The sequence below is a fragment of the Musca autumnalis genome, unplaced genomic scaffold (genome assembly GCF_047663935.1).
Source record: "Musca autumnalis isolate F117 unplaced genomic scaffold, ASM4766393v1 scaffold_1, whole genome shotgun sequence".
In the NCBI taxonomy this organism is placed as follows: domain Eukaryota; kingdom Metazoa; phylum Arthropoda; class Insecta; order Diptera; family Muscidae; genus Musca; species Musca autumnalis.
Genome location: NW_027411644.1, coordinates 330,397,057 through 330,414,091, shown reverse-complemented (window position 1 = coordinate 330,414,091; position 17,035 = coordinate 330,397,057). Strand labels below are relative to the sequence as shown.

The window sequence follows — 17,035 nt, the reverse complement described above, 5'->3', positions numbered from 1 at the left end:
TTCCTAGAGTGTACCACACCAGACTGAAGGGTATGGTGCAGGCACATTCTACTGCAAAGATGCTGAATGGAATCTAGTAACTGATACAGATAGCGTACTGAGTATCTGTAAGGAGCATTTCATGAATCTCTTAGTAGCGACTATTTGCGGCGATGATGATACCCTAAAACCAATCGCATACGAATGAATGTCTACCACTTAGCCAAAGCGAGGTTATTACCGTAATTAATCGGCTGAAAAACAATATAGCAGCAGGAACTGATGGGCTGCCCGCCGAACTGTTCAAGACGTGGCGAAATGCTGATAAGGTATCAGTTAATTAGCAAAATTTGGCACGAAGAAAGCATACCCAACGATTGCACCTCAGCTATTTTTGCAACTATGCCCCGTACACAAGAAAGGAGACAAGACGGTGACAATAACAGAGACATAAGTCTCCTACCCTTCGGATACAAAGTGCTGTACTGTGTGAACGTCTAAAACATATGGTCAATAAAATAATTGGGTCATACCAATACGGTTTTAAACCTGGAAAATCAACAATTGCCCAAATCTTCACACTGCACCGGATACTAGAATACGACAGACAGATCGACACATATCACCTGTTCGTTGGCTATAAGGCTGCCTTTGATAGTCCAATTAGAGCAAAGGTGTTCCAAGCCTTGCAGGATGGCATTGGCTGCCACAAGATCAGCAGTTAAAATAGAAAACGAACTTCTCCGAGCCTTTTAACACAAAACGAGGTTTCATACGAGGTGATAGCGTATTGTGTAACCTGTTTATATACGGCCAGAGATAAAAATAATACTTTTATACAATAAAGATATGACATAGACATATGTAATATGTAGGTCGATCAACGCAAGCCGTAGCAGCCACATTTTCAAAAATTGAAAAGGATTCTACCAAAGTGGGTCTGGCAGTCAACAACGTTAAGACGAAGTTTATGGACTGTGGATGTTGATAACTACAATTTTGAGTTAGTAAATTATTTTATTTACCTTGGCACTGTCATTAATAAAATCAACAACATCAGTTTTGAAATAATTTTTGTATAATTTGTTCAAAAAAAATAATTTTTATATAATTTTTTTTCAAATAAACTCTTCACCTCCACATTGATGCGTGTATCTGCTTCCCAAAAACAACAAAAAAAATTAAAATAAAATAAATATGTACTTGATCTGTTTGTCTGTCTTATAATTTCATTACAACACGAACACGTGCAGATGATACGCACCCCATTGTTCGCAGACCGACGACCATGCCTTGCGGGCTTATTGACTTTTTCCATAAACTGACTTTGAAGACTTTTTTATGTTTTGAATTCATACAAATATTTACATTGATTGTTATTGCTCTTGTTTAGCAATCCTTAATATGGGAAACTCCTTCCAAAACATTCCAACCCTGTAAGGACAATGAAAAATGTTCTTCAAATTTGTGGAGAAAAAATTTTCTACAACAATAAAAAACATCTATGGATGGTTTAGGAAATCGTGTCTCCTGCCGAGTGTTAATATGAGTTCTATTTTTTCGTTTCTTTGATATTTAACGTATTATTATTATTATTTTGTTGATAACAATCAACAACCGCACAACAACAATTATGCAGAGTATGTTTAAGAAAAGTCAACTTCTTTTAGTTGTTGTGTTTTTTTCTTTTCGTACATTGAGAAGCACAAAACATGAAACGCAACTTCATTTATTTCCTTTCTATTGCAGTGAATGTCAAAGGAGTGCGACATGAAAGAACCTCATCTTTTTTCGACATTCCAGCTGTGACGCACCCATACCCATGTTACAGGTAAGTTAATGGAAACTCCTGCAAAACGATTTTATTTATTATGAAACAACAGACAGACATCAGTCTCATTGATACAAACATTGATTCGACTAACATCGAAGATATGATACAATTTTCTACCAACTGAAAGTTAAAGTTTAAAGCCATATTTTGTTTTCCTTCTTCTTGTACGTCTTTTTCCACACGACCTCCACTGTTTGGTTATAGATTTCCATCATCACCACCTGCGGGGATTTTAAAGAAAAGCGATGAAGGTAAGATTTTAAGTCGATTAAACTAAGAGGAATTCCCACAAAAGATTTTCAGGTCACGAGCTATGCCAACAACAGCTGAACAATATAAGCCAAATGAACAATTATTATTGCTGAAATTCATTTGTTTTAATTTATTCAAAATGTATAGTGGGATATGGATGGAGAACAAACAAACAGAAAAAACTCGCGGCATTACGCGTTTCACTTTACCATCGACGGGTGCCCGCCAATTGTAAAAACATTATGCGGTTCATCAACGACAAACCAATAACTCAATTTGTTTTTATTACATTTTCTCAATATAAACAAATTGGGAGTAAGAAAATGTATTCAGCTTCAAAAATATTACAAGCAGCTTCATTTCAGCTTCGCAGCTAATCCAATTGACAGTCAGGTTACAGTATTGCTATTGGGTGGAGTAAAATTGTTTAGCGTTACCTTTTTTCTGTAATAATCAAAAGCTAAAATAATTTGTACTTCTTTTGAAATGACTGATATCAAAATTCCGGAGCAATATCATGTTGTTAGCTATCTGATTGTCAAATCAAATGATATCAATGCCTGAATCAACAAATGATAATATTCAAGAAAAATTAAATTTTCATGAACTGTCTTTGATTTTAAAATAACAATTGAGGATTTTTGCATACATTCCATGCACATTTTAATATTTCTTCGAAAGTAAAAAATCAAAATGAAGCATTATCTAGTAATGGAACTCAAGTTAATATTTTAATTATGCTTGTGCTATACCGGATCACTAGGTTATACTACCTGCTAAACCAGTGCAATATGGAGTCTTTTAGTATTTATTTCAAAAGGTTATAGTTTTGGGTTGTTTTGGCGCTGCACGCCTCAATTATAATTATTCATTGTAGCAATAAATATAACAGGAAGTCCTAGGTTGACTTAAATGACATCGATAGTTCAAAAGTTGAAAATTATCTATACACAATAATATTTCGTTATTTTATAAACCTTTCTGGGCTTTTCTCCTTACTCTTCTGCAGATACAGTGTCGACCAAGACTTAAACACACCCTCAGTACATTTTTTTAAAATGATAAGTTGTATTTTAGTTGTATCTTTATTATTAAAAAAACACAAACTTATGGATTTCAGAATTTTATAAAAAAGAAAACTAAAATTCAAAAAACATTTTAAGTGACAAATATAAGTGAACAAAACTAAAGCACCCCCCAATTTAAGGTACAGACAACTAGTGAAGTCAATATTTTCATCTATGGACAGTTCGATTGCAGGCTACACGTGCAAGTACCTATGCTTCAGATCCATACATAAGTATGGGTAGTATCAGTGTCAGCCAAAAAGGCTTTGCTTTCAAACTGTTTACTTAGATCAAAGTAGCATCTATTGGCCAATACCCAGCAAAATTTATTTGAAGTTGTTCCTTGTGAAGTAGTGATTGAATAGCTTTTTTTGAAGCAGTCCACGCAGAGTCATGAAAAATGCAGTCCGTTCTTCACATTTTGACAATGTCCGATTTGAATCCATTTCATAAATTTTTCACATTTTAGAAATTTCAAAATTTTGCAAAAAAAAACTTAAAAAGACAAAGAACTTAATTAGTTTCTTGTTAATTATAATAACAGCAATATGTTTGCATCCATAAAAAGTAATTTGTATACAAAAAATAATAAAAGTGATTTCGAACTACATCTTTGTTTGTAGCCAAGGAAGTAGTTGAATCATATGTTGTTGTGATTTATTCACTACAAAGAACTAATGCAAAATGTGTGCTTAAGAAGTAAATTAGACAGTATCCTCACTGCACCATGCCCTTGTAACAATCATGACTTCTTTCACGAAAAAAGATGTAGTCCGGAATCACTTGCACTCATGATTTAACTACTTCTTTGGCTACAAACATTTTGCTGGGTAGTATTCTTCTCTTTATTTCAAAACTGATGTTGTTGATTTCATTTTTGGCGGTGCCGATTCATTTTCAATTTTCCCAAAGGTCGCTGTTACGGCTCGCGTTGATCGACCTATTATGTGTATGTCATCTGCACATCTGAAAGTAACATTATTTTTTATTGTATATAGTGCTACTTTTATCTCGGATCGTATATACATTCGCGTATCGTATGACCTTTCTCAGTAGGATACACGATAGACTTTCACCATGTCTGAAACCTCGTTTTGTGTTAAAAGGCTCGGAGAGGTAATAAACTATTTTAAATGCTGAACTTTTGCCATCCAATGTCCTCCTGCATAATCGTATTAGTTTTGGGAGGATGTCACCCCCAGACCATTGGTATAATGGGCTGTCGAACGAAAAACGGATCTTCTCTAGTGAATACTTGGTCAATTGTTAATTTACCAAGTCTACAACCGCATTGGTATGACCTGATTATTTTATTGACTATAGGTTTTACTTTAACATGTCTCTATATTTGGCACAAACAAATATCTTATGTACGAGACATATTAAGCTGAGGTTACAGTCGTTCCAAATTTCTTGAACAGTTCGGCGGGCAACCCATCAGCTCCTGCTGTTCTATTGTTTTTTTAGCCGATTAATTGCTGTCATGAGCTCGCTTTGGCTAGGTGGTAGAAATTCAACGTCTTCATCGCGCCTCATATTCAATGCTAAGAGCGTAGTGAAATGCTCCTTCCATATCCGCAGTACCCTGCACACTGGTCGAAACCATTGATCTAGCGGCGCGAAAGTCAAAAAATCAAAGTACAAAACTGCGAAATGTTTTCCATTGTATCGATTACAGACACTCTGCTGACTAAAATTTTGTTTTTACTTTTTTGTTGTTGTAAATATTCACTCGGTTATTCACTGTCAAGTGCAAGAAATTTCGATGCATCAGCTTATAACAAAATTGTTGCTAAAAACCTAATTTCATATTTGTTTAATTGTTAAATAAATTCGTAATAAAACTAAACAAAGTTTATTTTTTATTGATAGGGGAGGGTGTAAGCTAAATTAAAAAAAAGGTTTGGGGCCTGAAGTTTCATATCAATTTTCAAAATTTATTATTTTTTTATGTTTTTAGTGCAACATACTTTTGTTGAATGGAGCGTAACTATACAAGGGTTCTCTAAGGTCCAGTCCAATTTATTTTTTACTAGTTCATTTGGACTTCCTAGATTCCGAATAACCACAATTTAGATGCAAATCTTGCTGATAAATGGTCTTGAAAAATAGCTTAAATCCTCAAAATATCATAACGTGGACCTATGTTCACAATTTTTGGTGGAGAAGATGTATAACCAACGAGAACCTCCTATGCCAAAATTCAGCTTATTTGGTCTGAAAATGTAGACAAAATCCTAACAATACCGAATATTGGGAGGTACAGTTATATGGGGACAATATCGACAATATCACTGGGAACCCCAAATACCAAATTACACCTAATTTGGCCGGAAAATGTAGCTTTAAACCCCCAAAATACTGCAAATCGGGAGGTACCTTAAAAGGGGTCTATACTCAAACGTGAACCTATGTCCACAATTTTTGGTGGAAAGATTTAGTGATCACTAGAAACCTTAAGTACCAAATTACAACTAATTTTGAAGGAAAGGTTGGCTTAAATCCTGGAAATACCGGATATCAGGAGGTACCGTTATATGGGGGATATACCAAAATATTAGCCGATTTGGTTCATATTTAGCCCATTATTACCCACGGACACAGACTGAGTTTGTGCAAAATTTGAGAAAGATATCTCCATTCGTTTCCAAGTTATTAATTTCGCGCCGCTAGACCAGTGATTTCGACCACAGTGCGCTGTCTGTATCAGTTACGAGATTCTCTTCATCATCTTTGCAGGAGAATATACACTCTGGAAAAATGTACGTACTTCATTCTGAACATCTCGGATTTCTCACGCTCACGTTTTTCTTGCTCTTACTTCTTTCTCATGAAAATATGCTTCTATCTCTCCTCTTCTCTCCTCTTCCTTGACGCCTTACGACACTCCTGACTGTACCAGGGAGTTTTTACGTGTTAGTTTTTGGCACACAAATATAGTTTTTGCGGCAGTTTGAAGAGAGTGGTCTATTCTTTGCCGCTGTGCTTCCACATTATCAGGACAAGGAGTGCTCTCTTCCAGCATGTTGTGTTTGCAACTTCTCGACATCCAGCTTACGTCTTGTGTTAGAGCACACTTTTTGAGACGACTTCTACAAGGAAATGAAGCGATAAGATGTTCGCTCCTCGAATCGATTGGACAACTATTACACAAGATTATCAATCTGTTTTTTTTTTGTTTTTTTTTTTTTTTTTTTTTTTGTAAAATAACAATTATGTATATCACACTGGTAAAGGCAAAATGTTATTGACAAATTTAAAAAAAATAGAAAAAATTGTAATTATTCGAATCCCATTACCAAATATGACTTAACATTTTTGTAATTAATTGCAGTTTTATGCCGGGCATACACTATGGGCATGCAGGACAGCATTTGTAATAGTATTAGTAAATTTTGAAGTTTTTGTCAATGTATTTGGGAGTAGTTTTGGCAGGATTGAAATCAAAATAGTTTTGAGTTTGTAAATGAACCCCTTTCAATCCGATGAATTTTGTTTATTTTCCAAGTAACCAACAAATAATTTTTGAAAACATTTAATATTATTTGTGAGGAAATTAAAAATTTGGAAAACTTCAACCCAAAATCGAGTTCTGGAGGAAAATTCATCATTTTTGCAATATGGATTGAAGGAATGCCACACACTATTCAATCACACACTTACACAAGGGTTCATCGGTTGCTGTCCTGCATGCCCATAGTGTATGCCCCCTACTACACAAAACATATTAATATTAACTTGCGAAAATTTCACCCAAGCCCATTTTTTCTATTTTTTCTTTTTGGGTCAATATTATTAAAGAAGTTATAAGTATAATTCCACATTTTCAACCGCGACATCTCTGGAATCTTTAGTCGAAAAAAATCTGAAAATATACTAAAATGTTATGTTGAGGAGCAGCATCAAAACAGCAAAAAAAAAATAAAGGAAATCAAAAAACCACTTTTTGCAAACGTGTCCGACTTCACTCTGAAATACCCAAATATACCTTTTTGAAATCATCCATCCATTCGCAAACAACAACCCTTTCGTTGCAAACTAAATTTCAACAGACGTTTATCAAACTGATACACAATAATTTGTTTTTATTTTTCACACAATCTGTAATAATCTGCTTAATATTAAAAACAACAATAACAATCCACATACATGGAGAGGGAGAGAGTCCTTAAAGCTAAATGGCCATCATCAGATTCATGTGCACCCTTCCCCCTTTTGCCAAATAAAGCCATTTAACAACAATGAGGATTAATTAAATATAAATGTATTTCGTATTCCCACTACAACAACAGCAACAACAAAGCCTTTTAAATACACTTGTTTATTGTTGTTGTTCACTCTGTAACATTTAACATTGCGTTTTGTATGGGTATATGGAACGAACGTTTAAGGACTCCGCGAAGCGATGTTACTGCAAACTGTGCTAGTAAAATCGGGCAAAGTCGCAACAAAATATCCTCGTTCTTCATGATTGCATCTTGAAAATGATATGTAGAGAATGTTGGTATGTGCGCTTCCACCAGTAGTGGCAAATAACGTTTTTGATACTCCTTCTTTCGATTCACTCGCTTCTATTTAAATATTCAACAGATACCTGCATAATCTATGAGCAAGTGTCGGCGTAGCATGGGTAAATGCACGATAGCACAGTGAAGATATTTGATATTCAGTGCTTTTGAGTGTGTGTGTGTGTGAAGCAGGACTTGTGCTTTTATAAACCCCAAAAAAGGGAAAGGGACAACAACAACAAAACACTAATAATAACAACATCAAATATCAAGATAGCAGAACGAATCCATCATCCATTCTGGTTGGTGTGAGTTTTAAGCAAAACATCTTTGTGCAGGGAGGGGTGGCAAGCCAAACCTATAACCTAATGGAGTTGAAAATAAGGTTAAAATGTTGCGTAAACATTCCCATAGGATCATCAAATATTTGCTACAAGAAGGAAAAAAATCATTCCCAAAAGTAGAATGAGTAAAAGTAATAAAAGAAGAAGATGATATTTTTGGGAAAACATTGCTGTACTACAAACAAAAGTAGAAAATCCAGATAGTATAAAGTGGGAAGTACAAAATTGATCTGACTTCAGTGAAAGGACTATGTCCACAATACTTTATTAAATACCAATATTTTTCAATTTACAGAACTATAGCGGGCTAAGGCCCGTCCTTGCATCTTGTCGTTAAAGTTCATTTTTACTTACTCTAAGAAAAGTAAAAAAACTAACTGTAAAGGTAAGGTCACATTAGGCAAGTATTTACTCCAGCGACCGGCATTGTGCGCTTACTGAGATCAAGTGAGTGTTAATAATACATTGAATTTATGCTAACTTGCTCTCATTATGCGCACATTGCCGGTCGCTGGAGCAAATATTTGCCTAATGTAACTCTACCTTTATATTTTGTAAAAATCGGGCAATATCAAGCAAAAACCAGTAAGGAAAGGGTCATAGTCCGGCGGGGCGGACTATATGATACCCTACACCACTGTGAAAATGTAAAATATATATAGGAGATATATATATATCAATTTGAACTTATTTCTATATAATATGGTACGATTATTACTAGATAAAATATATTCATACATTCCAAATTTCATCAAAATTGGACAGATATAGGGTGTTTGGTACAGCAAATACGTGAAATCGGGCGAAAATATATATGGGAGCTATATCCAAATCTGAACCGATTTCGATATTATTTGGCACACTTATTTCTAGGTCGAGTTCAGTCACACATTCCAAATTTCATCAAAATCGGACGTATATGCGTGTTTGGTGCAGAAAATACGTCAAATCACCCGAATATATATATATAGGGGAGCTATATCCAAATCTGAACCGATTTCGATGTAATTTGGCACATTTATTTTTAGACCGAATTCCGCCAGACATTCCATATCTCATCGAAATCAAACATATATAGCGTGTTTGGTGCAGCATATACCTGGAATCGGGAGAAAATATATATGGGAGCTATATCCAAATCTGAACCGATGTTGATAAAATTTGGCATACTTATTTCTAGATCGAATTCAGTCACTCATCCCAAAGTTCATCAAAATCGGACCTATATAGCGTGTTTGGTTCAGTAAATAATCCAAATCTGAATCGATTTCGATATTATTTGGCACACTTATTTCTAGACCGAGTTCTGTCACAAATTCCAAACTTCATAAAAATCGGACGTATATAGCGTGTTTGGTGACGCAAATATGTACGTCAAATCGGTCAAAAATATATATGGGAGCTATATCCAAATCTTAACCGATTTCGATGTAATTTGGCACATTTATTTTCAGACCGAATTCAATCACATATTCCAAATTTCATCAAAATCGGACGTATCGTTTCATTCTCACAACCAAAACAAAACCACAAACTTTCAATGTAAAAAGATGAAAACTGTACGATTGCTGAAATGTACTTCGGCTATGCTTTGCCGAGTTGTTTCATTCACCACCGAAAAGAATTTTTGGCAAACATTTACTGTGCGAAATGATCAACGACACACTCAGATACACACACATTTGATTGCTTAACAACCCAGCAAACCAATCGTACCGACATCGTAACGAAATCGGAACAAAATTCGTACGCTACGTCCGATGTCGGATCCGAAATCGCAACGATATCTTAACAATAGTTGTATGAAGTGGTTCACATAATTTCGGAACGAAATGTCGGAGCGACATCGGATCGATTTCGGTCCGATTTCGTAACGAAAACTGAAGAAAATCCTGGGGAAATTCGGAAAGGAAATTTCTTTCCGACATTCGCTCCGAAATCGGAACGAAATCGATACAAAATCTGAACTATTTCCACTCCGAAAAATCGTTTAGAAATCAGAACGAAATATGAACGATGTTCAGACATCCGACATTTGGTTTGCTGGGAACCCTCCTATCACTAACATCAACATACTGAACATATTACGGTTGATGTGGTTGATGTTTTAAACCACCAAACGAATCATTCATTCATTGAATCATTCATGTGTTTTGAACTTTTTCGTTTTCTATCTGTTGTTGTGGAATTGAGAACTTTTCGCTATTCGTTTTGTTCGCACTCACGAATGTAAACAAAACAAAACTAAACACCGAGTTCGGTCAACATGGGTTATGTTTCGTTTGGTATTGTTTCTATGGAAAACACGAAACGAAACGATTGGAAATGTTATTTAAAGTTTTTTATGTACGCTGTCCAAATCTGAACCGATTTGCACCAAAAGCAGCGTTCATTTCAGCTGAATCTGACAAAAAATGCGACCTGAACGTTGCGAAAAAAATACATGGACATACGCTGTGGTGATGCTGTTATGTTTCTGACCTAATCCTAAATGGGTTTTTCATAAAAAATTTAATGGAGTCAGTTGCCAAGCCGTCTAATTTGGAAAAACATACCCGCTAGTTAGATGAACTAATCCAGTATCGAAAACTAGTCGATTCTCAAAGGTACAGAAACTAGATCGACTTTAGGACCCTCACAGTGCAATCAACTCTAAATTTGTATATGGGGATGTCCTCAGAAGTAACCAATTAACTCTCTATATGCATTAACCGTAGGTAGATGCCAATGAACTAGTTCCAAATTGGCAATTAAGCTGAAAACACATTCAACATTTGTTTAAAGTTTTGTGTTAGGCGTTGAGAAAAAAAAACAACAACAGGGCGACGCCGACACCAAAGTCAAGCGTTGCACAGAGGGGAAACATAGGCCTAAAGTTGCTCAAAACTCAAAATATGAAAATCGTTTATTATGAAAAAAATTTTGATAAACGGCAACCAGACTCTTTTCTACATTTGCTATAACCATCCTCGACTTTGTAAGATTAACCAATTCAATGCAGCAGTCGATTGAACTCAGCAATACTGAAAACAAAAAGTAAATTTTCGAAAACTAAGAAATTAGGTGAACATTAAAATGACATTATTTTCGCGAAAATTTATATTTTTCAAGATTTATTGTTTTGTACAGTCTCCGAACAAGATTAGCATTTAAAATTTTCAGATTGATTTTACATCTTTGCTCTTTAATAATGGTGATACATATCCTCTTTATGAACATTTTTTTATGATAATTTTTAAGATTACTACAATTTCAATAGTGAAAAAGTCTATTTCCCCGTCGTTTCCCGACCATAGTTTCTTCTAATGTTTTATGCGCTTGAGTCTCAAATATCAGATTCAATCATAAAAAATTGCGCATATTTGTGCCATTCCGAAAAAATCTAATTTTTCTCAACTAAATTATGAAATATTTTTATATGGAATTGCAAGGTTTACTCACACTAAATTTTGTTCCGCCTTATAACCGGAACTCTTATTTATCATACTAAACCAACACCTATCAAATATGTGTGCATTATTCAGAAACATTCACGGCTTTTCTCATGTGAATTGAGAAAAATTTAATTTAAGCATGGTATAAATAGAAAGGTATAACAGAGCTCACATCTGATTTCAATTTTTTTTCTGAGTGTGACCGACTTTTGTCAATGTGAAGTTTATATTTTGTGTGTGTATGTGTTTGTTTTGAAAAATATTAAAAATGTTTTCAAAATAGATTCAAAATGAATTGCAATGAAATCGTTAATTACAGAGCCGTAGTAAAATATATTTATCAAACTTAATTTAAAAATAAGTTTTTGGCCGTGTTTCGATGTATATGTGAAAACAAATATTTATGATTCATTCATTTTCGCGCTGTTTTAACGAATTGGATAAAATGACAAAAAATATCAAACAAACAAAGGCAACCTGTTGCATATGCCAGTATAACAATTCTGACAGGAAGCGGGCATACGTGTAGGGTTGAATTTCTATCGTTTTTTCGAACCTGTTCTACCTTCCTTATTGTACCATGAATTTAAGTAAGTTTCAAAAAATAAAATTTGGAATGAAATATGTATGTATATGGTAAATTTCAAATTTCCTTTACAATTACATAGAAAAAAAATTAAAAACTTTTTTGGCGAGCACATCCGCCATTTTTGGTACATGGGTTACGAAAAAAATCGTGGTTTCAAATCTGTTCGCGTTCACAAAATTTGATGCTGCACTCAAAAGTTATATGCGGCTTTACTCTCTTGTAAAGAAAAAATATTTAAAAATTCCTATTGTGCTGTAATAAGAACATCTATATATGAATCGTTAGCAGCATTTGATATCTATCCGTAGATGCTAAAATATTTGCTAAATTTATTTTTATTTTCGCGGAAAATCAAAAAATATTGAAGAAATCTTGGAATAAATTTTATTTATTCTAAATCAGAGGCCAAAAAATCTCTAAAAAAGGAATTTAAAAATACGTAAAGAATCTAGACAACGCGTAAAAAAATGTGAGACCAAAATTATAAAGATCGCGCTTATAACTTGCATATTACAGCAACAACAAAGAACGGAAACTTATTGTTGGAAATTATTTCAAAAATATATTTTTGGTTAAATACGAAAAATTTGAAAAATAAATGTTGGTAGTTATTCCATTATTTCGCTAAATTTTCATCCAAATCCTGAAGTATTTTGCTTAAACTTCTACGAAAAAAGTAATTAGTCATCGTGAAAGTATATTTGCTTTCTGTGATAAGCAATAGAAATAAGAAGTAGAGAGTAATATTGAAATTACAATCAAAGAAAAAACACAAAAGTTAAGAAGCGTGTAATTCGCGAATCCGTTTAAATCATTTGAGGTGCATGTGCTTTTCGGATACAGGGAGTCCATGTCTATCAATATGCATGGATTTTCCCATGTTTCATTCAGCGGCCAAAGTGTGCCATCAGTTGCATCTTACTATTCAAAAAACATTCAAGTGGGCAAAAATTGCGCGATGTGCATATGATTATAAGGTGCATCCGATTTCAATGGCCGCCTATTAAAAATACGTCAATATAAATGATTTTAGACAGATTCGTCAAGAACTGCGGATGTGCCACCACATTCTATTTTGGGATAAATAGGGATATTACTCCCGAATCTTTGCAATTTGTGACACCTCTTTTTGGCAAATATTATAATCGCGTATAAAGGATTACATTTATGTAAAAATAATCAAAGAAAATCGCGGTTCAATTCGCGGAATTGTCAAAATATATTTTTGCAGAATTTCCTACTTTCAAGGTATATATATCCGGCGTTTTAGTGGATGGATTCGAACGCGAAAGGTCTTATTAGATCCGGCACGTAAAAAAACTAAAATCACGCGGGGTTCAGGGGTACCTGTACGGCAGTTGTAAATTTTAAAGCAAAAAAATAGGTTTTTTCAGAAAATTTACGCACCAAATTTTGGCCTTTGGGCTCCTATTTCTAGGAAGCTGTAGGGAGCACACTCATGAGATATACATCGAACGACGTGGAATCGCGAGTTCAACAATCCTGTAACTAGTTTGAAAATATTATCCAGTTGCACCATATAATTATAAGAAAAATTCGAAAAACACTGAAATCAAAACTTCAAAATGTCAGCATCGATTTTAGTGGGATGTAGTGTATATATCGAAAAGTCATGCACTAGAACCATGTTTCCCAATGGGTATTCTTTAGTTCCTTCTTTGAGCATAGGTTTGAATTTTGCGTGGATTGGCCAGAAATCAAGAAAGAACACAAAAAAACTTGATTACTTCAACACATTTTTCCCATTTTTTTATATTACCACCAACGCAGCTTCCACGAAAATTAATTGTTATGGTCCATGTTATGAGATCTTGGCTAAAACACTTCAATTAATATAAATGTATCCATATTTTATAAAATATATCAACAGTTCGCGACTTATTAAATTGTGAACATCAACTTCAACGATTGTAAAACTTTTTTGAATATTACCATATGTATATGGGACTATATACATCTGAACCGATTTGTTTGAAAATTGTCTCAATGTTTTTTTAGGCTAGTTCAGGTTGCATATGTCAAATTTCAGTGATTTTGGTGCATTTTTATCTCATATCAGATGCGAATATATATGGAAGCTGCATCCAAATCTGGACCGATTTTCATTATTTTCTATAGGATTAATCCTTGTACAGAAGATATGCTTTGTGCAAAATTGTATATCAATCCGACTATAAATGAGCTTTCTAGGGCTTTTGATCAACTTTTAACACAAATTTCCCCTCTGTGCGTTGATCTGTTTGCCGGCATATATTTTAAATGAATTTGTTCATGCCGAACAGTGTAAAAACGGCCAAAACGACACAAAACATTACCCAAACGTTGGATGTGTTTTCAGCTTTATATACCACTATGTTCTATCACTGATCTCTTCTGTTGTTGTTTGCAACAATTTTTGTTTTTATTTTAGATCTAATATTTGCAACTGATAGTGTTTTTACATATTACCGGATTCAATAAACCCAGCTTATACGTCAAATAAATCCTCATGAAGAAGTTTAACCCGGCAAAAAGCTATGATGCAAACGGCGTTCAACGCCCTTTTGTTTACTTGGGGATAAAAAAATTTCAAAAGATCTCCTTTGCATTACTTAAGGTCTCTGTACAACTCCTCCGTTGTGTGTTCAGAAGAAAATTTGACATCACTTACACTTTTTCATGTGGCGCGGCACGCAACTGAACCATTGTTCCAAGGTCTTTAGGGATTGCAACAATTGGAATTCATTGCTAGCGAGTTAATTCCGTTAATTAGCATATCCAAAATTAAAATAAACATGTATTAATTAGTGTACCTGTAAATTTCGTAAATTATCCGAACCAAAATTAAATTAACTTAAAAATATTCTTCTATCTTATTGCAGAAAATTCATATTGTAATAATTCTGTCGTTTCGTCATCCCTACAATTTGGTCAACACTTTCACAATTCTTCTAAAGCAGAACATCCTGATTCAACGACTACCTCGCATCTAAGCAATCATCACACTCCCAATCCACATCATCATCCTCACCATCACACTTTTAATCCACACCATCATCCTCATCATTTGAGTCCCCATCATTCGTCTGCATTCAAATTTAGCCATTCCGGTGTATTGAGTTCGACATCACCGCCTAGTGTATATCACCACCACCATCATCATCACCAGTACAATGGACAGAATTCATCGTCGACGTACGGTTTGAGGACATCATCGGATATCACATCTCTGACATTGACTCCGGTGTCTACGACATCGGAGGTGGATATTAAATATGAGAATCCCTATAATACGGCAATATCCTCCACCTACACACTGAGATCGGGAAATTGTGTAGATTCATCTACAGGGGTTTCATCGACGGACTCTGATTTCAAATTGGAAAGTTTATATGCGGCCAATAATGGCATAACCACCAGTCACACCGTAAGCCAACGAAGAGGTTCTCTGCAGCTGTGGCAATTTCTGGTTGCTCTTCTGGATGAGCCCACCACCAAGTAAGTTTGAATCACCTTCTTGCAAATCACTTTTTATATAAATTATACTAACCTATTAGCTCCAGTTGTATTGCTTGGACGGGGCGTGGCATGGAATTTAAACTGATCGAACCGGAAGAGGTTGCCCGTCGCTGGGGCATACAGAAGAATCGTCCGGCCATGAACTATGACAAATTGTCACGGAGCCTACGTTACTACTATGAGAAGGGCATCATGCAAAAGGTCAATGGTGAGCGCTATGTTTACCGGTTCGTATGTGATCCTGAAGCTTTATTCAACATGGCATATGGGCATTTAAGTGCCGGTTCCAATGCAACAGGCGGTGCAGGAACCAAAATGGATTCACACCAGCAACAACATCTCCATCAGACTCATGGTCATTTGTTGCCACCGCTAGGAAAAAACAACTTAGAGACGGGATTATTGTTGAGAGGAGATTCCAATGGACAAAATGCATTAGATGATGACACGACAAATCGCGAAAGGGCTTCCATTAACCATGTGTCCATGACTCCAAATAAACACCATGAACAAATGTATTATGGTAAATTTTAAATAAATAACAAGTATACACACACGTGCAAACGTATTTATATACATATGTATGTATACCTTTAAATAATTAACGCAGTGTTAAGGATATGTGGAAAATGAGAAAAACTACTACATTGTTAAATTCTTAATAAAATAAACAAAGAAAACATTTTTATGTGTATTTTTGCTTACCTGGGAATTCAATGTGGTTAAGAATATTGCTATGAAAACTTTCGGCTAATACTAATACTAATGTAATATGTCAACCACATAATAATAATGTTTTCCACAACGGGATTTCTATTATTTTTGGGGACCACAGTGAGTATGATTGTTATTAAAATCCTTCTAATCAATAACACTGTGTGTAATTTTTTGAGTCATGTTTTATTAACCATATTCTGATTCCACAGTGTGATAGAACGCCAAAAATGAGAAGACACGTGTCTCGCCGTTTTTCCCTATCTCATCAACTTTCGCTGTTATAGGCCTCCAAAGGTTTGAGGCTTTGATGTAAAAAGGGTCATTTAGTCATGACTATATCTTCCAAACCGTTAGGAAATTTGAATTTATCTCAGAGGCAAAGTTGTAGCTCTTGTCTTAAAGAACAAAAATTGTGAACACATATAACCCATCAAACTTCATCTGCAAGGTCAAAATCGCCTTGGTCAAATTTCTTTTAAAATTTTTCTTAAGTTTTGTTAACAGCTATCAAACCGATCAAATTTGAAGCAACAACCAGCTACAAAAATGTACCCCAGATCTCAATAAACATCTTTCTAGAACATACGAACTCTGTAGAAACGGATCTTAATGGTCAAAATAGCAAAACAATTTAGATTTTTATCCTCTTTTCTCGGCTTCTGCTCCATAGATACTAAACCGTTCAAAATTCAAAAAAACAATCAACCACAATATTGTAGCAAAGGTATCAATAAACAACTTTCTGGAACATAGGAAATGTCTATGATCGGTTCTTAATGGTAAAAATAGAAA

At 34.7% G+C, this 17,035-nt stretch overlaps 1 protein-coding gene across 1 annotated transcript in view; it reads left to right on the top strand.

The window, feature by feature from the left end:
* The window catches only part of Ets96B, a 46,752-nt gene extending 30,545 nt beyond the window's left edge, over nt 1-16,207 (top strand). The window contains exons 4-7 of the mRNA XM_073964409.1: nt 1,729-1,810; nt 2,018-2,064; nt 14,890-15,505; nt 15,565-16,207. Of these exons, the coding sequence (XP_073820510.1) occupies nt 1,729-1,810; nt 2,018-2,064; nt 14,890-15,505; nt 15,565-16,060 (1,241 nt within the window). The 3' untranslated portion in view covers nt 16,061-16,207. The remainder of the gene's footprint in view (nt 1-1,728; nt 1,811-2,017; nt 2,065-14,889; nt 15,506-15,564) is intronic.
* Nucleotides 16,208-17,035: the final 828 nt, after the last annotated feature.